Below are 22,872 nucleotides of genomic sequence, written 5' to 3'. Positions count from 1 at the left end.
CTTATTTAGGGTCCTAAGAGGGATCTCGGGTCTCTTGAAAAAGTAAAAAACCCTAATTCTCTCACCCAGATTTGTGGACCTATAAAGTGCTCCTACAATTTTGTGCTGGTGCTTTTTCACCCTTGAAATGTCGGAACAGATAGAAAATGCAGAATGATGATTATAAAACACACTTTCAGGAAGCTGCTTCTGGAGAGAGATGGTTTTTTCCCTCGCTTGCTCCCCTCCTGTTTCTCTCTCCACCCAACAGAGAACTGCAACAAATTTCCAACATATTTGGATTAACTAGAAATTAATTTTCTTTCTCGTCCTTTTCCTTTCACTGAAAGAAAAGCGAAGAATGGAACAAGCCACTGTTTTGCATTGATGATACTCTTTCATTTCCCTTTCTTTTGTTTTAAATCCCATTTTATTTTCAAATTAAATTGAGGCACATCCAGAGAATAATTTCTCTCACTGGAAGGTAGTAGAAACGCGAAGGAGGGATATGCTGTTTGTGCTCACGGATTGTGGAACCTAGCTGAGGGGTCTCCATTTTCGATGGCTAAAGTTACAGAGAGAAAACCCCCCACTGGAGGTCTGAAATTAGAAAAGAAATAGGTATTGGTTTGAAAATTATCAAAATGAGATCATTTTGACTTTTCCTAAGAATAATTCCTGCTTGTAACTCTGCATTATACCTGTGAAAAATTGTCTGTGGCTCCATCAGAACTAATACAGTTTTGAAAATAAACTAGTTATCTGAAAATGCATTTATTTTGATTTGCAGTGTGCATATTGTGAAAACATTGTCCTGAGCGACCATGATAAATGTTGTTCACACCATTCTGTAAATAACAATACAATGAACAAGTTGAGGATTGCTTCCCAACATAACACAGCAAGTCTAGCCAGAAGGTTTGAAGAAAAAAGCCAAAAAAGTCTTGTTTCAGCGATTTCCAAGATGAAACCATTTTGTTTCTAATTCAAACATTTCCAGGATTCACCTCTCCCGATTTTGAGCTGGACAAGTAACCTGGGACAATTACAGGAGGGACGGACGCAGGTCCTGCAGGCACCGGGGCTGGGGAGTACTTGGATAAATGCTGAAGTGGTTATGGGCCACATGTCACACTATGAATATGTGACACATGAGGATGTTTTTCAGGCCGTCAGTAGCGAGGGCAGATATTGAACTCTTTTTCAACAGTTCTTTACAGTTTAAAAGTGGATCTGATGCTCGTGGAAGGTGTCTCGCTGCCTTCCTTCAGGTAACTGGGAAATCGGGAAAAGGCTGTTAAAAAGTTTGGGGACACTGCATCATTTCTCGTGTTACCCGTCCTCTTGCTATAATGCCAGGACACAGTGCGTTTTCCCTCCAAGCACTATCTAGTACTATCTGAGGTGTCTTCTTTAATGTTATTTAAGTGTAAAGCACGGGTAAAAGATGTCCAAAAGCATGATTTGGCAGAAGAGCAAGGAAATCAGGACCTGCTCCGTGCCCTGCTCCTTTGCATCTGGCAGCCTGTGTCCGATGCTGCCCAAAAGCAGGAGGCTGTGAGCTGGAAACTCTGCAAGGCGAGATAGCAGGAGCTCAGAGAAAGTTGTCTTTAACACGCGCTCCTGTCTTTTGGGGATTACTGGCTCTAACTCCAGTCCAGAGACTGTTACTTTCAATAGATCACATATTGGCCAAGCAACTGTGAAAAACAACTGCTCTGTAGGAGGTGGACGATCTAACAAAACAGTCAAAACATTCCTATATGAAATAAAGGGTATAACTTGTTATATTGCAGCTATTGCAGGCAACAGCGTCGAGTGTTTCATGTTCTGTTGGCCTGAGCAACTAGCCGAAAAAATGGGGGACTTGAATATTATTTTGTGTCTTTGGTTCAGTCCACAGAAAAGAAAACAAAACAAAAAAATAAATCATGTTTTCCTGAAAGTAGCAGAACTCTGCCAGGAGGAACCAGGTTCTGCTTTTGCAGCTTTGAGCCCCTTGTAGGGAATAATCAGCCCAGAGCATCCTTCTTGCTGCCCCGAGTACCAGGTTTGCTCAGTGTCTGGCACATCCTTGCTACCTTTCCCCTCAATGCCTCCGGACTTTTCCGCCTAATACCAACCCACAGAGCTCGTAGTTTTGCAGCCTACACCTTGCCAACCCTTTGCTGAAAGCGGTGGGATGAGTCTGTGCTTTGGGCGAGGGCTGCAATCCTTTTGTTTAACCTGAAGGATACCTCAAGTATGTTTTACCTGCCTTAAATGGAAGGTGACAGCTATGTCTGCATCTTCGCTACTCCCTGACGTGCTATCTCAGCCCACAGAGAGAAAACACATGATTTATTTTAATACAGGAGCCTAAATGACTTAGAAGCCAGACCTTGTTTTCTAGTAATTATTTATGCCCTGCTCTATAGTAAAGAATAGATTGCACCGGTGGGATATTTTCAAAAGAAAGTTTGAAAAAAAAAAAGCTGAAAAATTATGTGTTTGTGCTTCGGACACAAAGAAATTACGAACTACTGTGCGTTTCTGCCCGGTTTGATGCAGATGGAAACCCTGTCAGCGATTTAAGTCCACGGGCCCTTGACCAGCTACCTCCAGTCAACACGTCTCACTTGCCTGGGAAGTGAAGGGAAATCTATTTTGTTTGTAATAAAGCTGATTATCATAGATAAATGTATCTAATTAGTCTCATTTGCTGACACACAAGCCTTTAATTGCAAGTTGAATAATTAGACATATCTGCATATGCAAATGAATAGGGTTATACTATGTCACTCTTAACATGATTTCTCTAGAGACAAATAGCTCTCTATATTTCAGGAGAGAATATGATATATTAATTTACGTAGACAAATAACTTTATTTAGAACGAGTCGCTCTCATGTTTGTTTATATAAAGCAATAAGAGAAGAAATAGAAGAGATTTTTATGTGGAAGGAAACAGCTGGAAGATACTAATTTATGAGGGGGAAATCCTTGCAAACCGTGATGCTTCTCTGCGGTGCGCGACGGGAGCAGGGACCGTTCCCCCAGCAGAATCCTCCGGGTGGGACCGGACATCCCGGCACGGCGGGGTCGGGATCTGCGGCACACGGCCGTGGCCTCGCTGGAACCGTCGCTCCCCGCTCTTTCGCTCCCGCGCATCCATCCACGCCGACCACCTTCCTTCTCCCTGGCATTTCTGCATCCCCCCCCCCCCCCCCCCCTTCACTTTCTCCTCGCTGGCTGGATACATGACGTGATGCTGAAACTGTTTGGCCTGTTGTTTTCCAACCAGATGGCCGCTGCAGCACGAGCAATGGTCTGCAATTTTGGGCGGGTGCATGCCGGGATACGTATGCCCTCCTCCGTCTGGATGCGAGGTGAATCCTAATCAGGCAACGGGAAGCTTTTGGGGGGTGGGGGGGGGCTGACAGGCACCCTATTTTGGGTGAGAAAGAGGTGGAGACCGCTCGCTGGAGCACAGGAGCCGGTTGCCAGCGGGCTACCAAGACCCCAGCGGGCTACCAAGACCCCGTGGCGGAGCGGGACACTGCGGATGGGGCAGGAGGGGCAATCCCAGGCTGGGCACTTTTTTTGGGGGGGGGGGGGTGGCAAAACTGGATGCTGGTGGGGGGGGAGGATGAGCAGCAGCGACTAAAAGCGCTTGGAAGCGGTGATGTCTCCGTGTCCGCCCGCAATGGAATAGCTGCTACAGGATGAAAACGCGCTCCGAGTCCCGGCTTCTGCCCAAATAAAGAGCTAAAAATGAAGAAGGATAATAGAATACTACTAATAATAGCGGAGCGGCTCCCCCCCCCTCCCCGCCCCGGCTCAGCCCGGTTTGCAGCCCCCCCCCCCAGCTCGGCACCATCTCCGGAGGAGCCCCGGCAGCGGGACATCCCCGGCGGAGACGGGTCCGGTCCCGTCCCCGCCCCCCCCCAGCCCCGTCCCGCCTCCGGTGCCCCGGTCCCCGTCCGTGTGTCCGCCCCCCCCCCGTCCCCGTGTCCGTCCGTCCCCCGTCCCCCATCGTTGCCGCGGCAACCGCGGGCCGGGCCGGGCCGGCTGCAGGGGGCGGGGCGCTGCCGGCAGGGGGCAGCACCGGTACGGGCCTGCCCGGGGCGGGGGGGGGGGCCGGGGGGGTGCAGGCAGGGTGCAGGCAGGGTGTGCAGAGGCTGGGGGCAGGCTGGGTGCAGGCAGGGTGCAGGCAGGGTGCAGGCAGGGTGTGCAGAGGCTGGGGGCAGGCTGGGTGCAGGCAGGGTGCAGGCAGGGTGTGCAGAGGCTGGGGGCAGGCTGGGTGCAGGCAGGGTGCAGGCAGGGTGTGCAGAGGCTGGGGGCAGGCTGGGTGCAGGCAGGGTGCAGGCAGGGTGTGCAGAGGCTGGGGGCAGGCTGGGTGCAGGCAGGGTGCAGGCAGGGTGTGCAGAGGCTGGGGGCAGGCTGGGTGCTGGCATGGGTGCAGGCAGGGTGCAGGCAGGGTGCTGGCAGGGTGCAGGCTGCACACAGGTTGATTGCAGGCTGGGTGCAGGCTGTGCAGAGGCTGATTGCAGGCAGGGTGCAGGCAGCATGCAGGCAGGGTGCAGGCTGCACACAGGTTGATTGCAGGCTGGGTGCAGGCTGTGCAGAGGCTGATTGCAGGCTGGGTGCAGGCAGGGTGCTGGCAGGGTGCAGGCTGTGCAGAGGCTGATTGCAGGCTGGGTGCAGGCAGGGTGCTGGCAGGGTGCAGGCTGTGCAGAGGCTGATTGCAGGCTGGGTGCAGGCAGGGTGCAGGATGTGCAGAGGCTGATTGCAGGCTGGGGTGCAGCTGGGTGCAGGGTGATTGCAGGCAGGGTGCAGGCTGCGCACAGGCTGATTGGGTGCAGGCAGGGTGCAGGCTGTGCAGAGGCTGATTGCAGGCAGGGTGCAGGCAGCGTGCTGGCAGGGTGCTGGCGTGGTGCAGGCTGTGCACAGGCTGATTGCAGGCAGCATGCAGGACCCCCACTTCCAGTGCCAGAGCCGAGCCCCTGCTCAGCAACCAGCATCCCTTCCTGGCTGCCCTGCACAGGGAAATGCCGTGCCAGGGCCTGGAGCTGCGCAGGGTTAGTTTTCCATTTGCGCCCATGTCCCACTCGTGTCAGCTAGAGGCAGGTGGTGTTTTGCCCCGCATCGGGAGCAGCCCCGCGTCTCTGCATGCCACGGTCACAGCAGTGGAAGGACCATCATTCGGAGCTGGCTGGCGTCGGGCCACGGTTTCCCATGTTAGCCACGCAGCAAAGCAGGGGTTCCGGACAGGATTCCCGTTCAGACCTCATATCCCTATGAGGAAGCCTAAATCATGTTCAGGACTTCTAAAACAAGCCTGAGTCATTGTCTTGGCAGGATCTGATGATGCAACTTGCTTCTCATAATTTCGTAACTTCCTCTTCCATCCTGATTTTGAACTTTTAAGTCAAGCAAGATAGCCTTAATTTAAGCATGGGGGTATCCATCATGACACAGCAAGGGAAGCTCGCAGAAAGGCAGCCCCCTAGTCCATCCCTCTGCCCAGCTAAGGGAATGGCCACATCTGCTATATCAGCCCAACTCAAACATGAAATAACTGTGAGTTACTTAAAGATGTTTACGCGTAAACTGGATGTTGGTTAACTCACACTTTACTACTCAAATACAGCTATGAGCTAAGGAAAATTGCAATAAACATCTACATTCTTAATACAGACTAGTACAACACCCTTAACGCTACACAAACAGCCTTTCTTTAATCTGACTCGTATAGACTTTGTGATAAGAGAAAGATGGGAAAAATGGCTGATAAGGCACCCAGATTTCCGTGGCAGGTTTTCTAAGCAAGTTGCCAGATGGCCTCACTAAGGCGCTGTGTCATGCCGTAAAGTTTTAGGATTCCCACGACCAAAAACCTCCCCGAGCCCTTAAAGACATTTGGGGTGTGCTGGCGCTGGAGGGGTTAACTAGCGGAGAGGGTGGAATCTGCATAAGGCTGATTTGGGGAAAAAAAAAAAATAATGAAATGCAGCTTAGCTGAAATCACGGCTGAGTGGGATTTGGTGAATGACATCTCTGAAGGGAAACCTGCCCTAGATAGGAGCTGCGGCGCTGTGCAAGGGGCATCTCGCTGGAAGGAGGCAAGGCCTCTAATTCACGCGCAGAAACATCCATCCCTCCATGAGACGTGGGTTATTTATCGCTTCCCGGCTCAGTGCTTTCCCCCCCTGCCTGCAGGGGAAGGTGATGGGTGGCCGTGGGGGCTGCCCGCGGGTGCTGGTGCCCTGTCCTGGCCATCGCAACGCTGCAACGTGACCTTGCGTGGAGCCACCTACCCCAAGGCTACATCAAAGTTGCATTAATTTGCCTCAATGATCAGTTCAAGACGAGCCTTTTCCCATTGCACTATTATTATTGTTGTTGTTGTTATTATTATTATTGAATATTTCTACACAGCAGCATCTGGGAGCTGCATCCAGCCCCAGTCTGTTCCGTGCAATCAAATCCTCTTGCTGCTGCAGCGAGTTTTTCATGTAAAAGCAGCTCTGTGCGACCGATCCCTTCCCTTGTTCCAGAAACTATTATTTCCCACGGGCTGGATGTGTGCTGGGAACCACCCTGCATTTCTCCCTGCGATTCAGGGGACAGAGGGGTCTCGGGATGCCCGAACCCTATTGCTGCATCCCCCCAGCAACAACACCCCGACAGCAACCTCCTCCACGGACCTTTGAGTCGATGAAATTATGCAGGTGCATTTCTGTAGCCCTTCCTGGGACAGCTCGGTCCCCTGCTCACGCTTTTCTAATGACACCTTGAGTCCTTACAGGCTTTCCTTCTGTGCGTATGGCTGCGTACGTGCATGTATTTCTGCGTACACACACCCAAATACGGTAGTTTTTGGAAAGGCGATGTCACAGTGTCACGACGCTTTGCTAAAACCCGTCAAGTTGTCATTCCCGTTAATGCCTTCCTAATCCCAGTGACTTGGTGAAGAGTGATCAGACTGCATCCTTGGCTTCGGAAAAGCCGTGGGGCTCTTTTCACTAATTCGTGGTTTTATTCTTCCTAGCTGAGTGCAGCATTTTAAAGGCAGGTTGCAGCTCAGCATCGCCCTTTTTATTCTCTGTAACAGTTTCTTTGCCTCGTGACAACACAGAGCTTTCACAGCACAAACAAGTCCAAGGAATAGATGAGTTTCCTCAGCTATGAAATAAGTAAAGCAGATGATTGAATAAAGTTTCTTTTCCCCGCCTGGTTCAGCAGCTCTGTCTTGCTGTATTACATTTCCTAACTTCTGGCCTCAGCAACTCTCTTACCCAGATCTGCAACCCCCCCCCCCGAGCGGGTAATGCCATTGGGTTTCCTCTGCCATTGAAAACCCGACCCTTTTACATAGGGCCAAATGCTGCTTTCAATTCCCTGGGTTAATCTGGAGTAAATCCCTGGGATTAACTGGCTTTAACCCTGCGCTGGCTGAGCAGCTGTGTGCAGCCCTCACTGGCGGCGTTGCCAGGGGTCTATTGGGCTCTGCGTCCTCGCCACGAGCCACAGGTTGGGTAAAGAGATGCTCCCAGAAAAGTCCAATAAACCATCCCACTCTCCACAGGCAACGGCAGCTCAACCACCTCCTGGTGAAACGCTGGAGGGGATCCATCCAAAATCAGCAGAGCCTTTCTGCTCAGCAAGCGGGTAGACCTGAAAGCCGAAGGCCAACCCCTTTCCCCTCCATTAAATCATCCTTCTTAAAAAAAAGGATCTCTCCTTCCCACTTTCACCTCCTTTTCTCCCTCCCTGGCCGCCCTGGGAGTTTTTGCTGCACAGTTTATTAGGACTTTCTTATTTTCATTCTCTCTGGTTTCCTCCCCAGAGCATGTGCCATCCAGGAGGGGGGCTTGGGGAGCTGTGACCATCACATGCGGGGGCTTCCCTGCCCTCCCTGGGGTGGGGGCACAGGGTTTTGTTTCAGTGGTTTTTTTTTTTTTTTCCTTGGGAGCCTGGGTAAAATATTCAGGCTCTTTGGCCAAAACCAGGCTGAAAAGCCTGCGTGAGGAAGGTGCCTATAGCCATGGTTTTTCTACCTGCTGGGTATTTTCTCGGCCTGACGTGAACGAGGGGAGGTTCTGCCTCCACGGGACCCTGGCGAGAAGCTCACCCTGCCCCTGCCTCCGCGTCTTCCTAAAACCCTTTTCAGGCCCATCATCCCACGAGGATGCCGTGACTTGGGCTGGGCGCCGGAGGACGGAGCGAGTCCCCTTTTGCTCTCCCTGTGTGTAACCGAGGGAGAAGCTCTCACCTCCGGTTCCCCAAAGCCGCCTCGGTCTCCTCCGCCACTGTTCCACCCTCGCCGGCAGAACTCTTCCCCCCCTCACCCCGCCGCCGGCTGCCTGGCGAAGGAGGCTGATGGAAAAAGAGAGCAGCAAACCCCAAAGACGTGTCATTGTGCTAAGTGCTTTCAAACCTTGCAGGATGTCACTGTGTCACAATTTCAGTTCATTAGGCGGCGCAGGGAAGACGCCGTGACATCAAAGCACTCCTTTTCCCTATAGAAACGGGAGCTGCTCTTTTGATCTCAGCCCCCAGTATCCCCCCCAGATTAATATTTACTTGTACAACCCAAACCTACGGGGGATCCTGCGCTTGATTCCGCCATATGTTCTGGGGCGGTTTTTGTTGCTTCCCTGGTTTTCTTTGGGAGGCGGTTTGTCGGTGGGGGGAGGAGTAAGCAGTAATTTTTATATGTTTATTTATATCCACGCTACCCTCTGCTCCTCGGGCACAGCAGGGGAGGGCACCCAACCTATTTCGTGTCAACCAGTCGCTTTGAAGCTTGCCACAATCAAACGCTTTTATTTTGGGGGAACCCGGCCAGCTGTTTGTTTGCTTCCCTGCTTTATATTGATTCAAGGAGATGATCTCCCAGGCCCCACGTGCTTAATCTGTGAGCTGCTAATGTTGCATGAGACATCAAAATGGTCCCTTCTCCCCCGGACTGCTGGGGTATTTATAGCTTAATGCAGAGGTTTACGGCATAACGCTCATTTTCAGAGCAGCGGAGGATACGTTCGTGTATCTAATACCACTTTAGACTTTAGCGGGGATGTTGTAACTCTAATTCAGTGCCAAAAAGTGACCAACGTACTTTATATTGTAAGAATATTCTGATATAACTTGGTTCCCAGCGAGTCGCTGGCATGTCTGGCGGCAGGGTTCAGCTGCTGCCTGCATCCGAGCAAGAGCATTGCTTCGTGCAAAGGATGCTCCCTGCGGTCCCGACAGGCAGGGCATGAATTCGGGATGGGGACAAACTCGGCCCCAGTGCGAAGCCCCGGCTTCTGCGCGCCAAAAGAGGGACCGCGTCTCAAAGCCGGTTAGAGCGGGATCTGGCTCTCCCTGTGTTAGCGTCTGACAAAATGGAGTGGAAATGAATTCAATTCAGAGACATCTAATTTCATGAGAGACTCTCTAAGAATAATTCTACTGCAGATGCTTAAAGTGATTTCAACATGAAAAGCAGGAAAGACAGAGAAGATGATGGAAAATGACTACAGAATTTATACCTTCCCCTCCTTCGTTTAAGCCCGGCACATACTGCGCGTGTCCTGGCATGAAAGCTGAAGAAAACCGCGGTACAAATGAAACAATTTCTTCGATGTTCTTCTTGCCCTGAAACAAAGAGATGGCCACTGAAGGTCTGTATAGCTGCCTGTCCTGGACCCACAGGGACCAGTCCAGGGGGAAAATTTGTAGTTTTTTTAAATGAAGTTTTTTAGCATGGTTTTAAGTGCTGCTTACAGAGTGAGAAAAGGCAATATTTAAATCACATGCACTGGATATCAGTTATTCACACCATCCTGGGGTGCTCTAGATGATACTTCTGTGCCCTAAGTCGTGTTTGGAAAGCCAGATCCCAAACGCCTTGACACAGTGACTGTTGCTGATAAGAACACACGACCACTATTCTCTCTCTTTTTTTTTTTTTTTTTAACTGCTTTTTTCCTTCCTGCTGTTTAGGGGGTTTAAACAGCCTTGATTTTCTGTGGCTGACAACACACCCCATATGCTATTTATCTTGTCAGAACTCTCTCCCTCTGCCCTCAGCTCCCATTTTGTTCTCATTAATAGTGATTATGAAAAATGGGGCTAAATACTTACTTTCATATGATTTATCCAAATGTTGAACTGCGTAATTGGAGAAGCTAAGACATTATCCCTTCAGATTCTGTCAAGACTCAATTTCTGCATTTGATTTAATTTTTAGACTCATGACCCATAACAGTACATATATTTATTGCCTTTATGGTGGCTTGGCTGAACAATATATCTATCAGTCAGAAGCGGGAAGCTGCATATTATTTATAAGAATTTAAATAGTCAGTGTTTTTTAAGAACACTTGTCCTTAGCATGCAGTTATTAACACAGGGCCCCTAGATACAACAAAATTGAAAGTCAGCTGGAAGGAATGCCCTTATAATGAAGATATTTAATAACTGGCGTCAGACTCTGATTTTCCTTTCGGTGACAGAAGTGACGCATGAGCAGAGGCAGGGGAGAGCTTTGCAGTGCAGAAACCTCCCCTGCCCCCTTCCAGGGCCTGATCCCGCCGCTTCCTCGCCTTCCCCTCGCCACTGGGAATTGCTGATGTATAAAAGGCACGGCTGCACAGCCACAGAAAATTTGGTCCTGCCTTTTTGAGCTCCCACCCAGCGATGCGCAGACACCCGCGCTTGCACACGCAGCGTTTACGGGAGCGTGCGTCGCTGCCTCGCAGCGATTTTGCGCATCCCTCTCCCCCTTCCTAATCCATCATTTCTCTGCCTGTTTTGTTTTTTTTTTTTTTTTTTTTTTTTTTTTTTTTTTCCCGCAAATCACTTTTGCACGGCTTTGGCCCTGATGGCCAGCTGAATGCAAATGCTTATCCGCAGTGGAGTGTCTCGATCGTATGGATCGTCAACACGCAACTCGAATCGAAACCGAGACTCCTCTAGGCTTCAAAGCCCGGATTGCTGGGGTAAGGGCGGCCAGCGCAGATCGGCGAGCTAAATAACAAAGCATCGCGGAAACTCAAAGCCACCGTCGCATCCACGTCGCTGACAATACCGCCCCGCTTCCCAAATCAACACTGACACAGTGTTGAAATTGTTAATAAAACAAGTAATCAAGCTGCTAATATCTGCAAGCACCATTTTGGAAAAAAGATAATAGAGCAACCATCAGGGAGTATAGTTAATGTATAAAACAATTACTGTAGTCAGATGCTTAAATAAGAGCCATAGTGGTAACAAATGCATTACTGTACAGAGCAGCAGTTTACAGTACACAGGATATTTCATTTCCGATGCCCAAATGAAAAAGAATACCTCTAAGATGAAGCTGATGCATTTATCACCAGATTTTCTCCAGCAGCCTTTTTTCTTGGCATGAAACCTGCTAACACACGCGTGTGCACACTCACATACATGTGCACCCCGACACAGTTTTTACTTAGTATTATTTGTTGTAGAAACTAATATAATTATTTAAAGCACACTCATTTACTGCCAGCTAGTTGATGTCAGTGGTCGTCTTTCTTTTAAATACAAATGCAGTAATCAGTCAGGAGGGCTTTCTTTTAAGTAGACCTTTTAAACAAAAGCTTCCCATTGCCATTTTTGATAAGGATCTAACCGCTAATCTTGTATTTTGCAGCCAGCCCTGAGACTTGGGCATGGCTCTTTCCTCCTTGTGAGACCCTTGCAGAGAACAATAAGAATATTGATTGTTTTTTTTTTTTTAGACTCGTAATATCGCAATGATTTCCCCCCCGCCTTCTTATTTTCGCTACCATTTGGTGGGTTTTGACCAGCTTTAATTGCTACAAAGCTCTCCTATTTTCTGTTGTTAGCGCTAAATCCGTACCCTGCTCTCTGCTGCACGGCAGCGGTTAGGACTTCTCATTGTCTCTTTAATCCCAATTCTTCTGTTGTGCATCTTCCTCTGGAAGGAGTAAAAACTGCCTGGAGAACCCCAAAGCACAGAGGAAAAAATATCAAGAATATAAAGAAAAGGGCTGGCTGGGACATCCTGCTTAAATACCTACGGAGCGGGAGCGTGTTTGCTGGGAGAGGGTTGCTAAGAAGGAGTTTTGCTGGTTTTAGTTTAAGGCTGAATGTCAGAGTGGACGTACATAAAATGGCTTAACTGAAGTGCGTTGGGTTTGTTCAGAAAGATTTCTGTCTATGCAGCCATCCAACCTGACTGGGAGAAAAAGAGAAGTGTTGTCACCGATAATTTTTTTATTAAACCTCGCCTTTTAGAAATCCCAAATTGCTATTCATGAAATATTTTTCCCTCTAGTGAACGCAGCTCAATTTTTTAATGGGTACAAGATATTTTAGTTGTTTCCTCACCTTTAATTTCAAAAAGTGAAAAAAAAAAGTCAAAATTCAAAATAGTGTATCAGCTTTAATAACCACATTATCTCTCCGGTTTTGATTTTATGCCATATACTGCATACTAGTACAATTCAAAGCCGGCAGAACTACTCTACACCTCCATTTAAAAAAAATGGAGATGGTGATCTACTGTACAATTCCTTCTGGTTGTATTATAGACCGAGCAACCATAATAATCGTACTCAGGTTATCTAGCACTTTGCATTTAAACTCAGTTTCACATTATTTCAAATTATGGCTACTTTTAGCCTAAATTTTAAACTGAAACAATTGACTAATTTCTCAGAATAAGGTCAATGACAATCAAAAAACTCTGTCCAATAAAAAACTATTTTCGGAGCCCAGTGCACTTGCTGGGTATTTTCCCCGCACGTCAGGATTTGCGAAGGGCCGTGTGCTCTTTCCCATCGACTTCCATGAACTTTGCATTTATCTATTCATCTAGTGCTCTTTGGTTCCTGTGGGAAATATCTTTAATGCTGGAAAACCCGAGGTTAACTAGCTACAAATGGTATTTAGTTATTAAAAGCATTGGCCGGTCTTGAGGCTGAGCAAGGATGGGTTTCTTGGCCAGGAGATCCAGGGCTTTGCCTGGAGAAACGCAATCAGCCGAACGCGAAGGGTCTCATCCGTTCCTGGGCAGCATCACCAGCTCCGCTTCGACGGCATCAGGGATGCAGGAGACCTCAGCCCCTCGTCCCAGTGCCCTCCGCTACGGTGGCCGGCACATCGCAATTGCTATTATTGGTTTTTTTTTAATCATATCGCTTGCCTTTTTTATGGTCAGACTGCCAGCATCAATTATGAGCGTTAATATTGACGTTGTCTTAAAAGAGGTTTAAATATTAAAGTGAAAAGGGACTTGCTCTGGGCTTCATCTCTTTGTGGTGTTCGTCAGTAAAACCTTAACTTGCAAAACAGTTGTCACAGTGATTTTTTTGTGTCTTGCTCTGACGATGCCTGAGCGGCAAATGTCGCTGGAATTTTTCAAATGAGCAAACTGCGCTTATTAATTATGCTAATAATCACGACTCAAGATAGCTGCTCTGAGGAAGACAATAGCTGAAACTTGCTCCTCGTAAAAGGGGCAGTGGACGAGCCGCCGCCTTTGTCGTATTTAGAGGCTCTATGCAGGAAAAAAAATCTTCCTCCACTTCTCGGGAAACAGCCGTTCACACATATAAACCAGAAACCTCACTATGCATATCTTTATTTTAACCACCATGCTATTTATTGATTTTCCCTACAATTATGCAGCGCCGTATTTATTTGCATCAGTGCTCTGCTGTGCCATATATTAAACCTCCCTTCCTCCAGTGGTGGCTCTTTAGAAAAATGCTTCTGATTTCCCCTCAGAGTATGAGGTCAATAGGCCATAACTTATGATTTTGAACCTATAGCCAGACCTAATTTATGGATCATTTCTGGTTTCTTGTGTTTAACTGTTTCTGGGAGAGGGTTTCATCAGAGAGATGGAGCGGATTCGCTGTGCACAGCTGAGATCCTGGCTTTAGGGGCGAGAGACGTATGGATGGTAGTAAAGCTCAATGCACTGCTATAGCTAATTCAGCTCTGCTTCTCTATAAATTATGTATAGTTCTTCTGAAAAATGTTTGCATTTCCTAATATAGCTCTAGATTATCTCACTAAAGCAAGGGAAATGTTGTTAAGAGAAAGTCAGTTCTCACGTATCAGAAATTAATTTTCATTTGCTAAGCACAGAATGCATTTAGTTCTTAAATTTTGTTTATCGGACTAATATTGACAAAACATGGATTCGCTTTTCTCACTCTCTAACAACTTTGGCAATATTTGCCATGGACGAGAGGTTAAGGTTTTACATTACAATTTGTAAACCTTAAAAAAAAATTCTCCTGATCTCCAGCAAGTTTGCAGCTTGCATTGCCCAGCACCTTTTGCAGCTCTCACGGCGGTCGGCAGGATCAGCAAAGGGATTGCCGATTTGGGTTTCACTTGCCGTACGAGCGTTTGACCGGCACGTGCTCTTCGCTCCGACTCAAACCGGCTCAGGGTGCTTAGGAAAGGGCCGATCACCCCTTCCAGCAGATTTTTGGATCAGATGCGGAGAAAGCTCGGCGTATAAATCGCCGCGGAGGCCGCGGGGACAGCACGGAGCTGGCTGTGCGGAAGAAAGCGTCTGAAGCCGGCCGGGACAGGGGCTGTGGCATGCTGCATGCATCACTTCATTTTTGACTTAACTGCCTCAGCAGCTCTTGGGAGCGATCCCCTTGTGCTTTACATCACCAAAACCATCTGCTAGAGTTGTGCCTTGAATCGCCTGGTCCTCTAGAGGCAGCAGGGAGAAAAAAGGCAAAGTGAAATTCTTCCGTGGAAAGAAGTAAAAAAAAAAGAAAAAAAAAAAAAAATTTTAAAAAATTTAACCCATTCAATCCCGAATGAAGTTTTTGCAACCCCCAGCCCAGGCAGCAGCTGGATTGGACCCATCCTTCGGGAACTCACTGGTGGTATCGGGTGCCCTGAGGTTAGCCAGGTGCCTGGAGGGTATATTGAACAGGCCAGGGAACAAATAGACGGCAGCGTCAAATGCTACTGATGAGGTTCGGATGTGAACCGGAGCCAGGCGCTATCGTCAGCGGTACTGCAGCGTCGCGCTGCGTCAGCACGGAGCTTGCCATGAGAACCTTTTCCACTCGGCGTGCGCACCCCGGCAAGTGGGATCTCGGGAAACCTGGCAAGAAAAATGCCACGGGAAGTCCAGACCGAGGACGGAGCTGCTCCTCTCTCCCTGGAGCGTGGGCTGAGCATCCCAGGCTGCCCGCTACGCTGCAGGGGCAGCTGCACATGTGCAACGAGTGCGTGGGTGCTCATGCCCGCTCACAGCAGGCTCTGCCCCCCCCCCCCGCCGCAGCACCTAGGCACCACGGGGTGGGCTGGAGACAAACCCGCAGCCTTTAATTCTGGATTTATGGCTGTTACTGATCCTAAGCTAACCTTTTGCCATTACAGTGTCTGAATGCAACTTTGGGGATTAATAAACGGGAAAAGTCGGGACCTTAACTGTCAGGAATATAGTAGATGTGCCCGGCACTAAACCCAACAGCCATAAACCATGGAGGAATCCACTTCACCTAAAGAAAACCCAGCTACCTGGTGTATAGGGTTAATAGCATCAAGCCAACGTGCTAAGAGACCGCAGCCATCGCTACAGGCTCCGCTGCGCAGCGTCTGCGTAGCAGGATCCCAAGGAGTTAAAATGAAGCAAACCTCCTCATGCATTTTATGTCACAACTCCCCCTTTTTTTGTCTGTGTGTGACCAAGCCAAGTTCTTTTTTAGCTCTACCCTTTTGAAAACTGCTGGTTACAGATAAATTAAAATGCCAGAACTGAAATTGCCCACGTTAGCCCCTAAGGGAGCCTGCACTGTCATCTTTCATTAGATGCTGATAGACCAAAAGCCCAAGGCAAAGTGTAAGCTGGTTCCTAAGAAAGGGCTCGGAGCCAGGAGCTGCATCTCTCTGCTGTAATCTTGCATCTCTGTCCTTTTAAGTTTAAGCTGAGCAATGCTTTCTTAGGCATGTCTGTTTTCATACTGCAAATTTCAGTCTTAAAATCAACAGCAAATATGAACAGGGTATTCCACAGAGTCCTGAATTGTCAAGACAAGCCAATGCATTTTCTCGGAGCAATCTGATGGTTTTGTCTGGTGTCAGCCCTTACATCCTCCAGTGCAGATGATATGTTTGGACGGTTTAATAAAGAGCTGTTTAGAAATGTGACTGTTATTCTTTTTTAAAAAAAGAGAGTCACGTAATAGTTCAGCAGCAAAGGCGGGATTTTCCCCATACTTCTTCCATCATTTTGAAGGAGGGATGGTGGCTTCGTGGGTTTTGTGAAGTGCAACACAGCAGTGACACGGTCTAGTCTCAAAAAAAAAAACAAAAAACAAACCCTAAAATTATGCCTGCACAAGGAGCTTAATAAACCATAAAGGCCAGTGGCTTTCCAGCACCCTTTCACTTTGTGTTTGAATTAGAGATGTGCTTTGGCTTAGAAAAAGGGATCTAGTTCTTGGTGTGCATAAGCACTCGGCAGCAGGGCAGGCTGCTTGCTGGGCTGCGGGCAGGAGCCTCCGAAAGGAGCAAAAGCCCAAATCCGATTCCTTATGGGTAACTCGAATTGCACTTTGCTGTTGTGCCTGAAGGATAAAAACTTCCTTGTGTCCCCAGGAGCAGTGAATGGGTGAGGAAGAGGAGGCTCTCAGACATCACCCCTGTGTCACCTTATCCCTACAAAATCCCGCTGAGGAAATCAAGCTGGAAAACCATACTGGGCTGCCTGGTTATTGTAAATCTTTGGATGGACGGCCACCGTGAAGTTCAGCAGCAGGTGGCCGAATATGGTGGTTTTTTTAAGGCGTGCAAAAGTGTTGAAAGCCTGGAGAAGCCAGCCCAGTTGTTTTTTGCTCATCTGTCGCTCTAGGCAGTGAAATAATTTACTCCATTTCCATCCACCTTCTTCTATTTATTTGTATTGAGTTATGATGGGGAAAGGAACCGTCTTAGATGTCTCTTACTTTCCTGGAGTCAGCAAGACTTTAGTTTTCAGCCTCTTATATCTCTGTGCTCCTAATCTCAGTGGTTTTTTTTTCTAGCTGCTCCTGAATTAACTTTTATTCTGTGTACACAACACAAAGCAAACAACTGCACAGCAAAGTCCAGCGCGCTTTTCCCTCTGCAGCAGGTAGGACCGCTTCACTGTATGACATCCACAATTGATTGAGTATATGAAACCATAACACAAAGTAAAGAAAACTGGAAAATATATTGTTCCAAAAGTTATTGGGCGAGGCCGTGGGGAATTAATTTTCATTGCACTACAGCTCCAGAGACGGCAATAATAATGAGCTGCACTTAGCAAAAGTAAATACCTGTGACAACTCCATGTAGGTGCACAGGGCTCAGGCTGCTGCGCCGTGTCAGCTGCTGTATGCTGGACACCTCGAGATCACAAAGTAAGGGGAAGCATTTTGACTTGAGTTCTGGGGAGTTTCTGCTATATCTGAGCACTTAATTGGAAAGCATTGTGGTAGGAGTGGTATGAGAGGTCTCAGCAAGGACAAACGTTCCTGCGATGCAATAACTTGGCATTTTGATTATAGATTTTCTTTCACCGCATCCCAAAGACTTGCTTCAAACATGCAATGAGGAAGGTACTTCCATGGTCTTCACTGAACAGCACTGCCACTGCTCTGCCTTCCCAATTTCACTGCTTCTCACTTCTTAAATAAATTTATGCTCATATGCCGCAGATGAAGTTTCACCTATCCCGCCTGTTGCCAGAGGCTACTCATTTGGGATAAAGCAGACGTTTAATCTCACGTGCGTGATCTAAATAAAATGAGAAGAGTGAAAAGAAGCAGATCAGACTTTGGCTCTCATTTTGCTCTCACTTCTCCTGAGTCTGCGGATGATTTTTGCAGACTGTGATTCATCTGGAGGGGTGGCAAAGGGTGTGCGTGCACCCAGCAAGCCTTCGTGATGCCCAGCGAGAATGCAGCCTCATCTCCTTGTCTGGCTCTTCCAGTCCTCTGGCATCCCCACTACATCGAAAGGACATGCAAAAAAAACCAGCCAAGCCTCCATCCCTTTCCAAAAGGAGCCCGGGAACAGCCGTCAGGCAGCAAGGGTGCTTGGCACGGTGCAAATCAGGGTGGTTTCTCCCACTGCTGTGCAGAGACGGGTGCTCTAAAGAAGCTGTTTTGGCCACAGAGCAAAGGTTGTGGCAGCAGAAGCTGTGAGGTTGCAAGAAGGGCAAATTTGGTCTAAAATCAGAAACGCCATTTAGTTTCCTGACTTACAAAAGAGGATAATCACGCTCCCTTTACATGGGTATCATGCCGTTTAATTAGTAAATGATTAATTTGTTAATGATTTCCCTGGCATGGAAAGCACTACTGAACAGCTTCTTTTCCCAGCCATGTAAATCTGTAGCAGAAGGGAGGTACATCTGCACCTTCTCAGGTCCCTGTTCGGTTACTCCCCCATTCCTCTGCTGCTCTGCCCAGATCTATTCCCTCGGGAGATGCAGCGAGTGAAACGCAGCTCGGGGAGCCTCTTCCTGCAGCACCTCTGCATCAGGGCATGCAAGATTTCCGTGAAGCTGAGCCACGTCGTTGCCCTCTCTGAAGCGAAAAGAGAGAAGATGTTTTCTCAGAGCTGGACGAGAGCTGGGAACCGGAGTATCAGCTCTCCTGGTGCCCACCACTGCGCCTCACGCGGAGCCACCTGCAGAAGATGCACGTTTGCCTTGCAGACTTAGACCTAAACCATGTCGTTATGCTCTATAAACACTCAGATATCCCGAATTCTGTTTTATTCACAGTTTCAGCAAATAAGATTATCAGTGAAAAGAGAAGGAAGCAGAAACAAATTGCAGCCTTGCTTCAGAAAAGGGAAAGAGACCCATTTAAGCCAATTTCTCCAATCAAGAAGAAAGGCTTTTTGAAAAACAGATCAAAACAAGCCTCGTTTCTTTGCAAAGGGAGTTGATCAGAATGGCATTTTCCATAAAAAGTGTTCGAGAGGGACCGTCAGGAGGCTGGGGCCGATTCCCCAGGGTGGTTTGCACCTTCGTAGCACACGCTGCAGCATTCCCATCCCCTGGTGTGGCTGTTCTCCACCTTCACCTGGCTCCCAAGGGGTTAGCTGGCTACAGAGACAGATGAAAAGCTCCAGAAAGGTTTCCATTTTCCTGACCCTGCTCCAAAGCTTCCCTGACCGAGATGAATCTGCTCCCTGGCCTCTGGGAACATCTCGCGTTTCAGGCAGCTCAGTGGTAGCAGAGATATGGCTCACGCCTATCCTCTGCCGTGGGTCCTGCCCTTTTAATTCTTGCTAGCGGCTTATCTGCCTTTCCTTATCTCAATCCTTTCCTTCTTCATGATGCCCTTCTTACCCTAACCTTCCCTCTATCCTTTTTCCCAGCCCAGCTAAACCTCCCTGGGGAGGGGGCTGCCCCTTTTAGAGCTTTTTGCCTGAAGCCACATGACTCCCAAGCAAGTGCTTTTTTTAGGGCTCTTGACTTTAAAAAGCTCCAGTTTTGGAGCTCAGTGGTGAAGTATAACTCTGACATTGGCATTGTGGTACCGGAAAAAAACCCTGCTACAAGCGTGAGCAGAGCTGGACCCCTCGCATTTTGAGTGGCTTCATATTCCTTAGGAAAGCTTAACACACAAACACACTGTGCAAAAGCCATGTATTCAGCTCTCTGCAAGCTGGTGAGATTGGCTTAAAAATAATGAGGTTTAAAAAATAGAGTAAAATACATTTTGGGCAACTTTCATCCGCTCCTTGGCTTTGGAGTGGTTTTCAGTTTGGCTCTGGGGACCACTTCAATCCCATTTCCAAGTTCTTCTCCGTACCCTGGAGGGCCAGACATCTACTTGAGGAAATCAAATCAAATCTGAGATTGCCAGAAACCCTGCAAAAATACTGATTGTTTTTAAACCAAACAAAATCTTCGCTCCAAATGGAAGCCCAGTCCAGCCTGACAACAAAAATCACAAGTTGGCAGTGCAGCCCTCCTAGCGAGGCATCCTTGCTGATTAGCGCTGCTGCCTCATTAACATGCATACTGTAATCTCATTTGCTCCAGGATTGCTTTGATGTTAATTCCAGCGTTTTGGTGCAGTGTGGTACTGCACTTTGTGTTTCCAGGCTAGCATCCCTCTCTTCTGCAGCCCAAGCCTTTTCTTTCTCTTGAATCTACCCGTGCTGCGGCCACTAAAGCACCGGCCACCTTCACCCTCCCAGCTTGTGGCTTTGCCCTCCTACCTCGCAGCCTGGCCCCGTACTGGTTGTGCTCTGCTCTCCGTATAATGTTCTCTCCCCGTAGTTTTTCAGCCACCTTTTCATATATTTTTTCGAACTACGCGCACCTTTTTCCCAAGCCCTGTGACACCTAGGTAGGATGTTCAGCCATGAAGGTTGTCAAATTTGGGGACGAGGGAATGAAACCTTGATGCATCCCGCCCTGTGCGTTTGCTATGTGGCTCATGAATAAACCTGCTCAGCCCTGCGCCTGCAGCCCGGCCAAACTGTGCTGCGTCCCTTCGCCCTGACCGTGGGGACAGCTTTGGAGTGGAGAGGGACGGACAGACAGACAGACAGCATCCTCGCAAGGGCACCTGCCGAGCCCTGGTCTCTCCAAACACGCTCTCTGTTCCTGAGGTTATTTTTACGGCTAGAGGAGAAGGGCTACGGGATTTCCATTCCGAGCAGGAGCTCTGAACCTGCCTGCCAGCCCGGGAGAAACGTGCCCGCTCCCCGTGCAGCTGCATCCAGCCGTGGGGGCACGGTAGCCAGACGGGTCAGTGGCCACGGCCACGGGTGCTGGGGTGCTGGCTACGGGCTCCTCGCGCTCAGGGATGGCAAGTGCTGCATCTCCAGAAAGCGCTGCGCTCGTGCATGTACATTGTCTATAGGTGCTTCTGGGGACCGCGTATCCCAAATGGCTTGCACCCCCCGGGAAACGCTGGCCCCCTCCTCCTGGGTGACCCCGAGCTGGAGCACGGGAAATCAGCAGGAGAAGCCAGCGAGTGCACGCGGAGTAGTAAATCCTGGTTACTCCAATGAGAAAATAAATGCAATGGTGCAGCGTGGACGAGGGCATCAGGCAGATGTCCAGCGAGGCGGGGTAAGAAAGTTTAATGCATGTCATTACGGGGAGCTGAGTTATCAAGAGAGCCAGATGTGTGGCCGGGGTCAGCTGGGGCTGGAAATGCTGTAAAGAGGTTTTGTTCAAAGCAAGATGGGGACTTCACCTCCCTGCGAAATCGATCATTTACACACTTCTCAAATGTGGCTTCCAGGTATCCCGGGTGTTTACGACTGTGAGGGTTCAGAGCTACCTCAAAATACGGGCAGGCCAGAAAAGTGAGCCTGCTTTATTGTCTGGGAGATCAATGACTTTAATAATTAGCATCTTACTTACACACGATGCCTATACTCAATTTGAATCTTAATTAGAGATGGAGAGGGGGACTTAGAAACCGTGATGTAGCACAACGCCGTGCCTTTCTCCCGCCTGCTTGGAGGAGGAGACCCTCCGGCAGGACTCGTGACAAACCCGCCGCAGCATCGGGGACCTCACCCGGGGGTGGGGAGGACGGACACGGGCTCTGGAGGGTCCCACAGCCACGTCACCTACACGCGTGCAGCCCCGAAGCACGGCTCCAGCCTGCGGGGACAAGAGCTGGCCAAAGGGTCACGCACCTCGGGTGCCCACCCGGCGCGTGTCCCCAGCTTGCAGGTGCCGCGTGTCACCAACACCTTCTGCTAAAGGGAGACGTGACCAGCCCTGGGACCACCTTTTCTCGCTGGGGAGCACGGAGCAATTCTGGACACAGCTGAGGCCGAGGTTCCTGCCTGAAGTGCTCAGCAGCTGTAAAAATCTGCTGCAATTTAGGGACCAAGAAAGGGACCGGGGCGGGGGGGGGGGGGGGGCTGTCAGTTCAGGCAAGCAGCTTTAAACCTCTCAGCCTACGTGTCTTTACACAGGGACGTGCATTAAAAAAATGCGAAGCATTTGAAGCCCACCATTTTAATTAAACTGATTTAACATCCGAGCTTGCGAGGGGCGTGGGGCTGGCAAACACAAAGGAGCCGCACAATCACTTTGGCTCCATTGTTGACGGGCTTTTGCTCTCTGTTTGTACAATAACCTATTGAACTTTTCCAGACTGTAATTCAAGACAGAATAGATCCTTGCAGGAGGCTTTTTTGGCAGGGAGCACTGAAGGCCTTGAATCAATTTCACTTTTCCAGCGTGGCTGTTTAATGTATTGATACCAGCTGGAAAAAAAAAAAAAAAAAAGAAAAATAAAAAGGAATCAATGTTACTTTTATTTGTCCTGAGCTGAAGCCTTTTGGGTCCGTTCTTTGTGACACTGATACCATGCAGCGTGTGGCTATTGTCCCACCTTCGCCAGGAAAAGCAAAGACTGTTAATGCGAAACAAGGCAGGTTTTTTTCTTCTCAGTAATACTTCCCGGTTTTGCAAAGGCTTAAAACCTTTTATAGGAAGAGAAAAGTCCAGCAATTGCACTGCCACATGGCTTAGCTGGTTTTTCTAGCGATAGCGAGACAATACCGTGTAACACCTCGGACTCTGGATGCGCAGCCAAGGTGGTGCTCAGGATCAGGCATGGCCCCATCGCTCGGGCACACGCCGGGAGCTGAGCACCGCATCGCTCCAGACAGGGCTTTTCTTTTTGAGGTTCTTTTTGAGGACCTGGTTTAAAAACAACCCAGGGAGCTGCTGCCACGGTCTGGCAGCGCAGCTGGATCCGGCCCTACGAGGGACCGGTGCGGCATCGCCGGCGGGACGCCCTCATCCTACGCATCCCGGGCAGCAGCACAAGTACGTCTGCGCATCCTCAGAGCAAGTGCAAGAGGGGAAAAACCGTCATCGTGGCTGCAGCGGAGCCTGGGATGGGCTCGGCAGCACCGTGCAGC

At 48.9% G+C, this 22,872-nt stretch overlaps 1 protein-coding gene across 1 annotated transcript in view; it reads right to left on the bottom strand.

Moving 5' to 3' along the window:
- Positions 1-2,817: 2,817 nt before the first annotated feature.
- Positions 2,818-22,872, bottom strand: part of LOC115339061 — a 211,181-nt gene continuing 191,126 nt past the window's right edge. The window contains exons 12-13 of the mRNA XM_030008393.1: positions 9,501-9,606; positions 2,818-3,726 (exon numbers count right to left, since the gene is read on the bottom strand). Of these exons, the coding sequence (XP_029864253.1) occupies positions 3,677-3,726; positions 9,501-9,606 (156 nt within the window). The 3' untranslated portion in view covers positions 2,818-3,676. The remainder of the gene's footprint in view (positions 3,727-9,500; positions 9,607-22,872) is intronic.

The sequence above is a fragment of the Aquila chrysaetos genome, chromosome 3 (assembly GCF_900496995.4).
Source record: "Aquila chrysaetos chrysaetos chromosome 3, bAquChr1.4, whole genome shotgun sequence".
Taxonomy (NCBI): domain Eukaryota; kingdom Metazoa; phylum Chordata; class Aves; order Accipitriformes; family Accipitridae; genus Aquila; species Aquila chrysaetos.
This window is presented reverse-complemented; position numbering and strand designations above follow the sequence as displayed.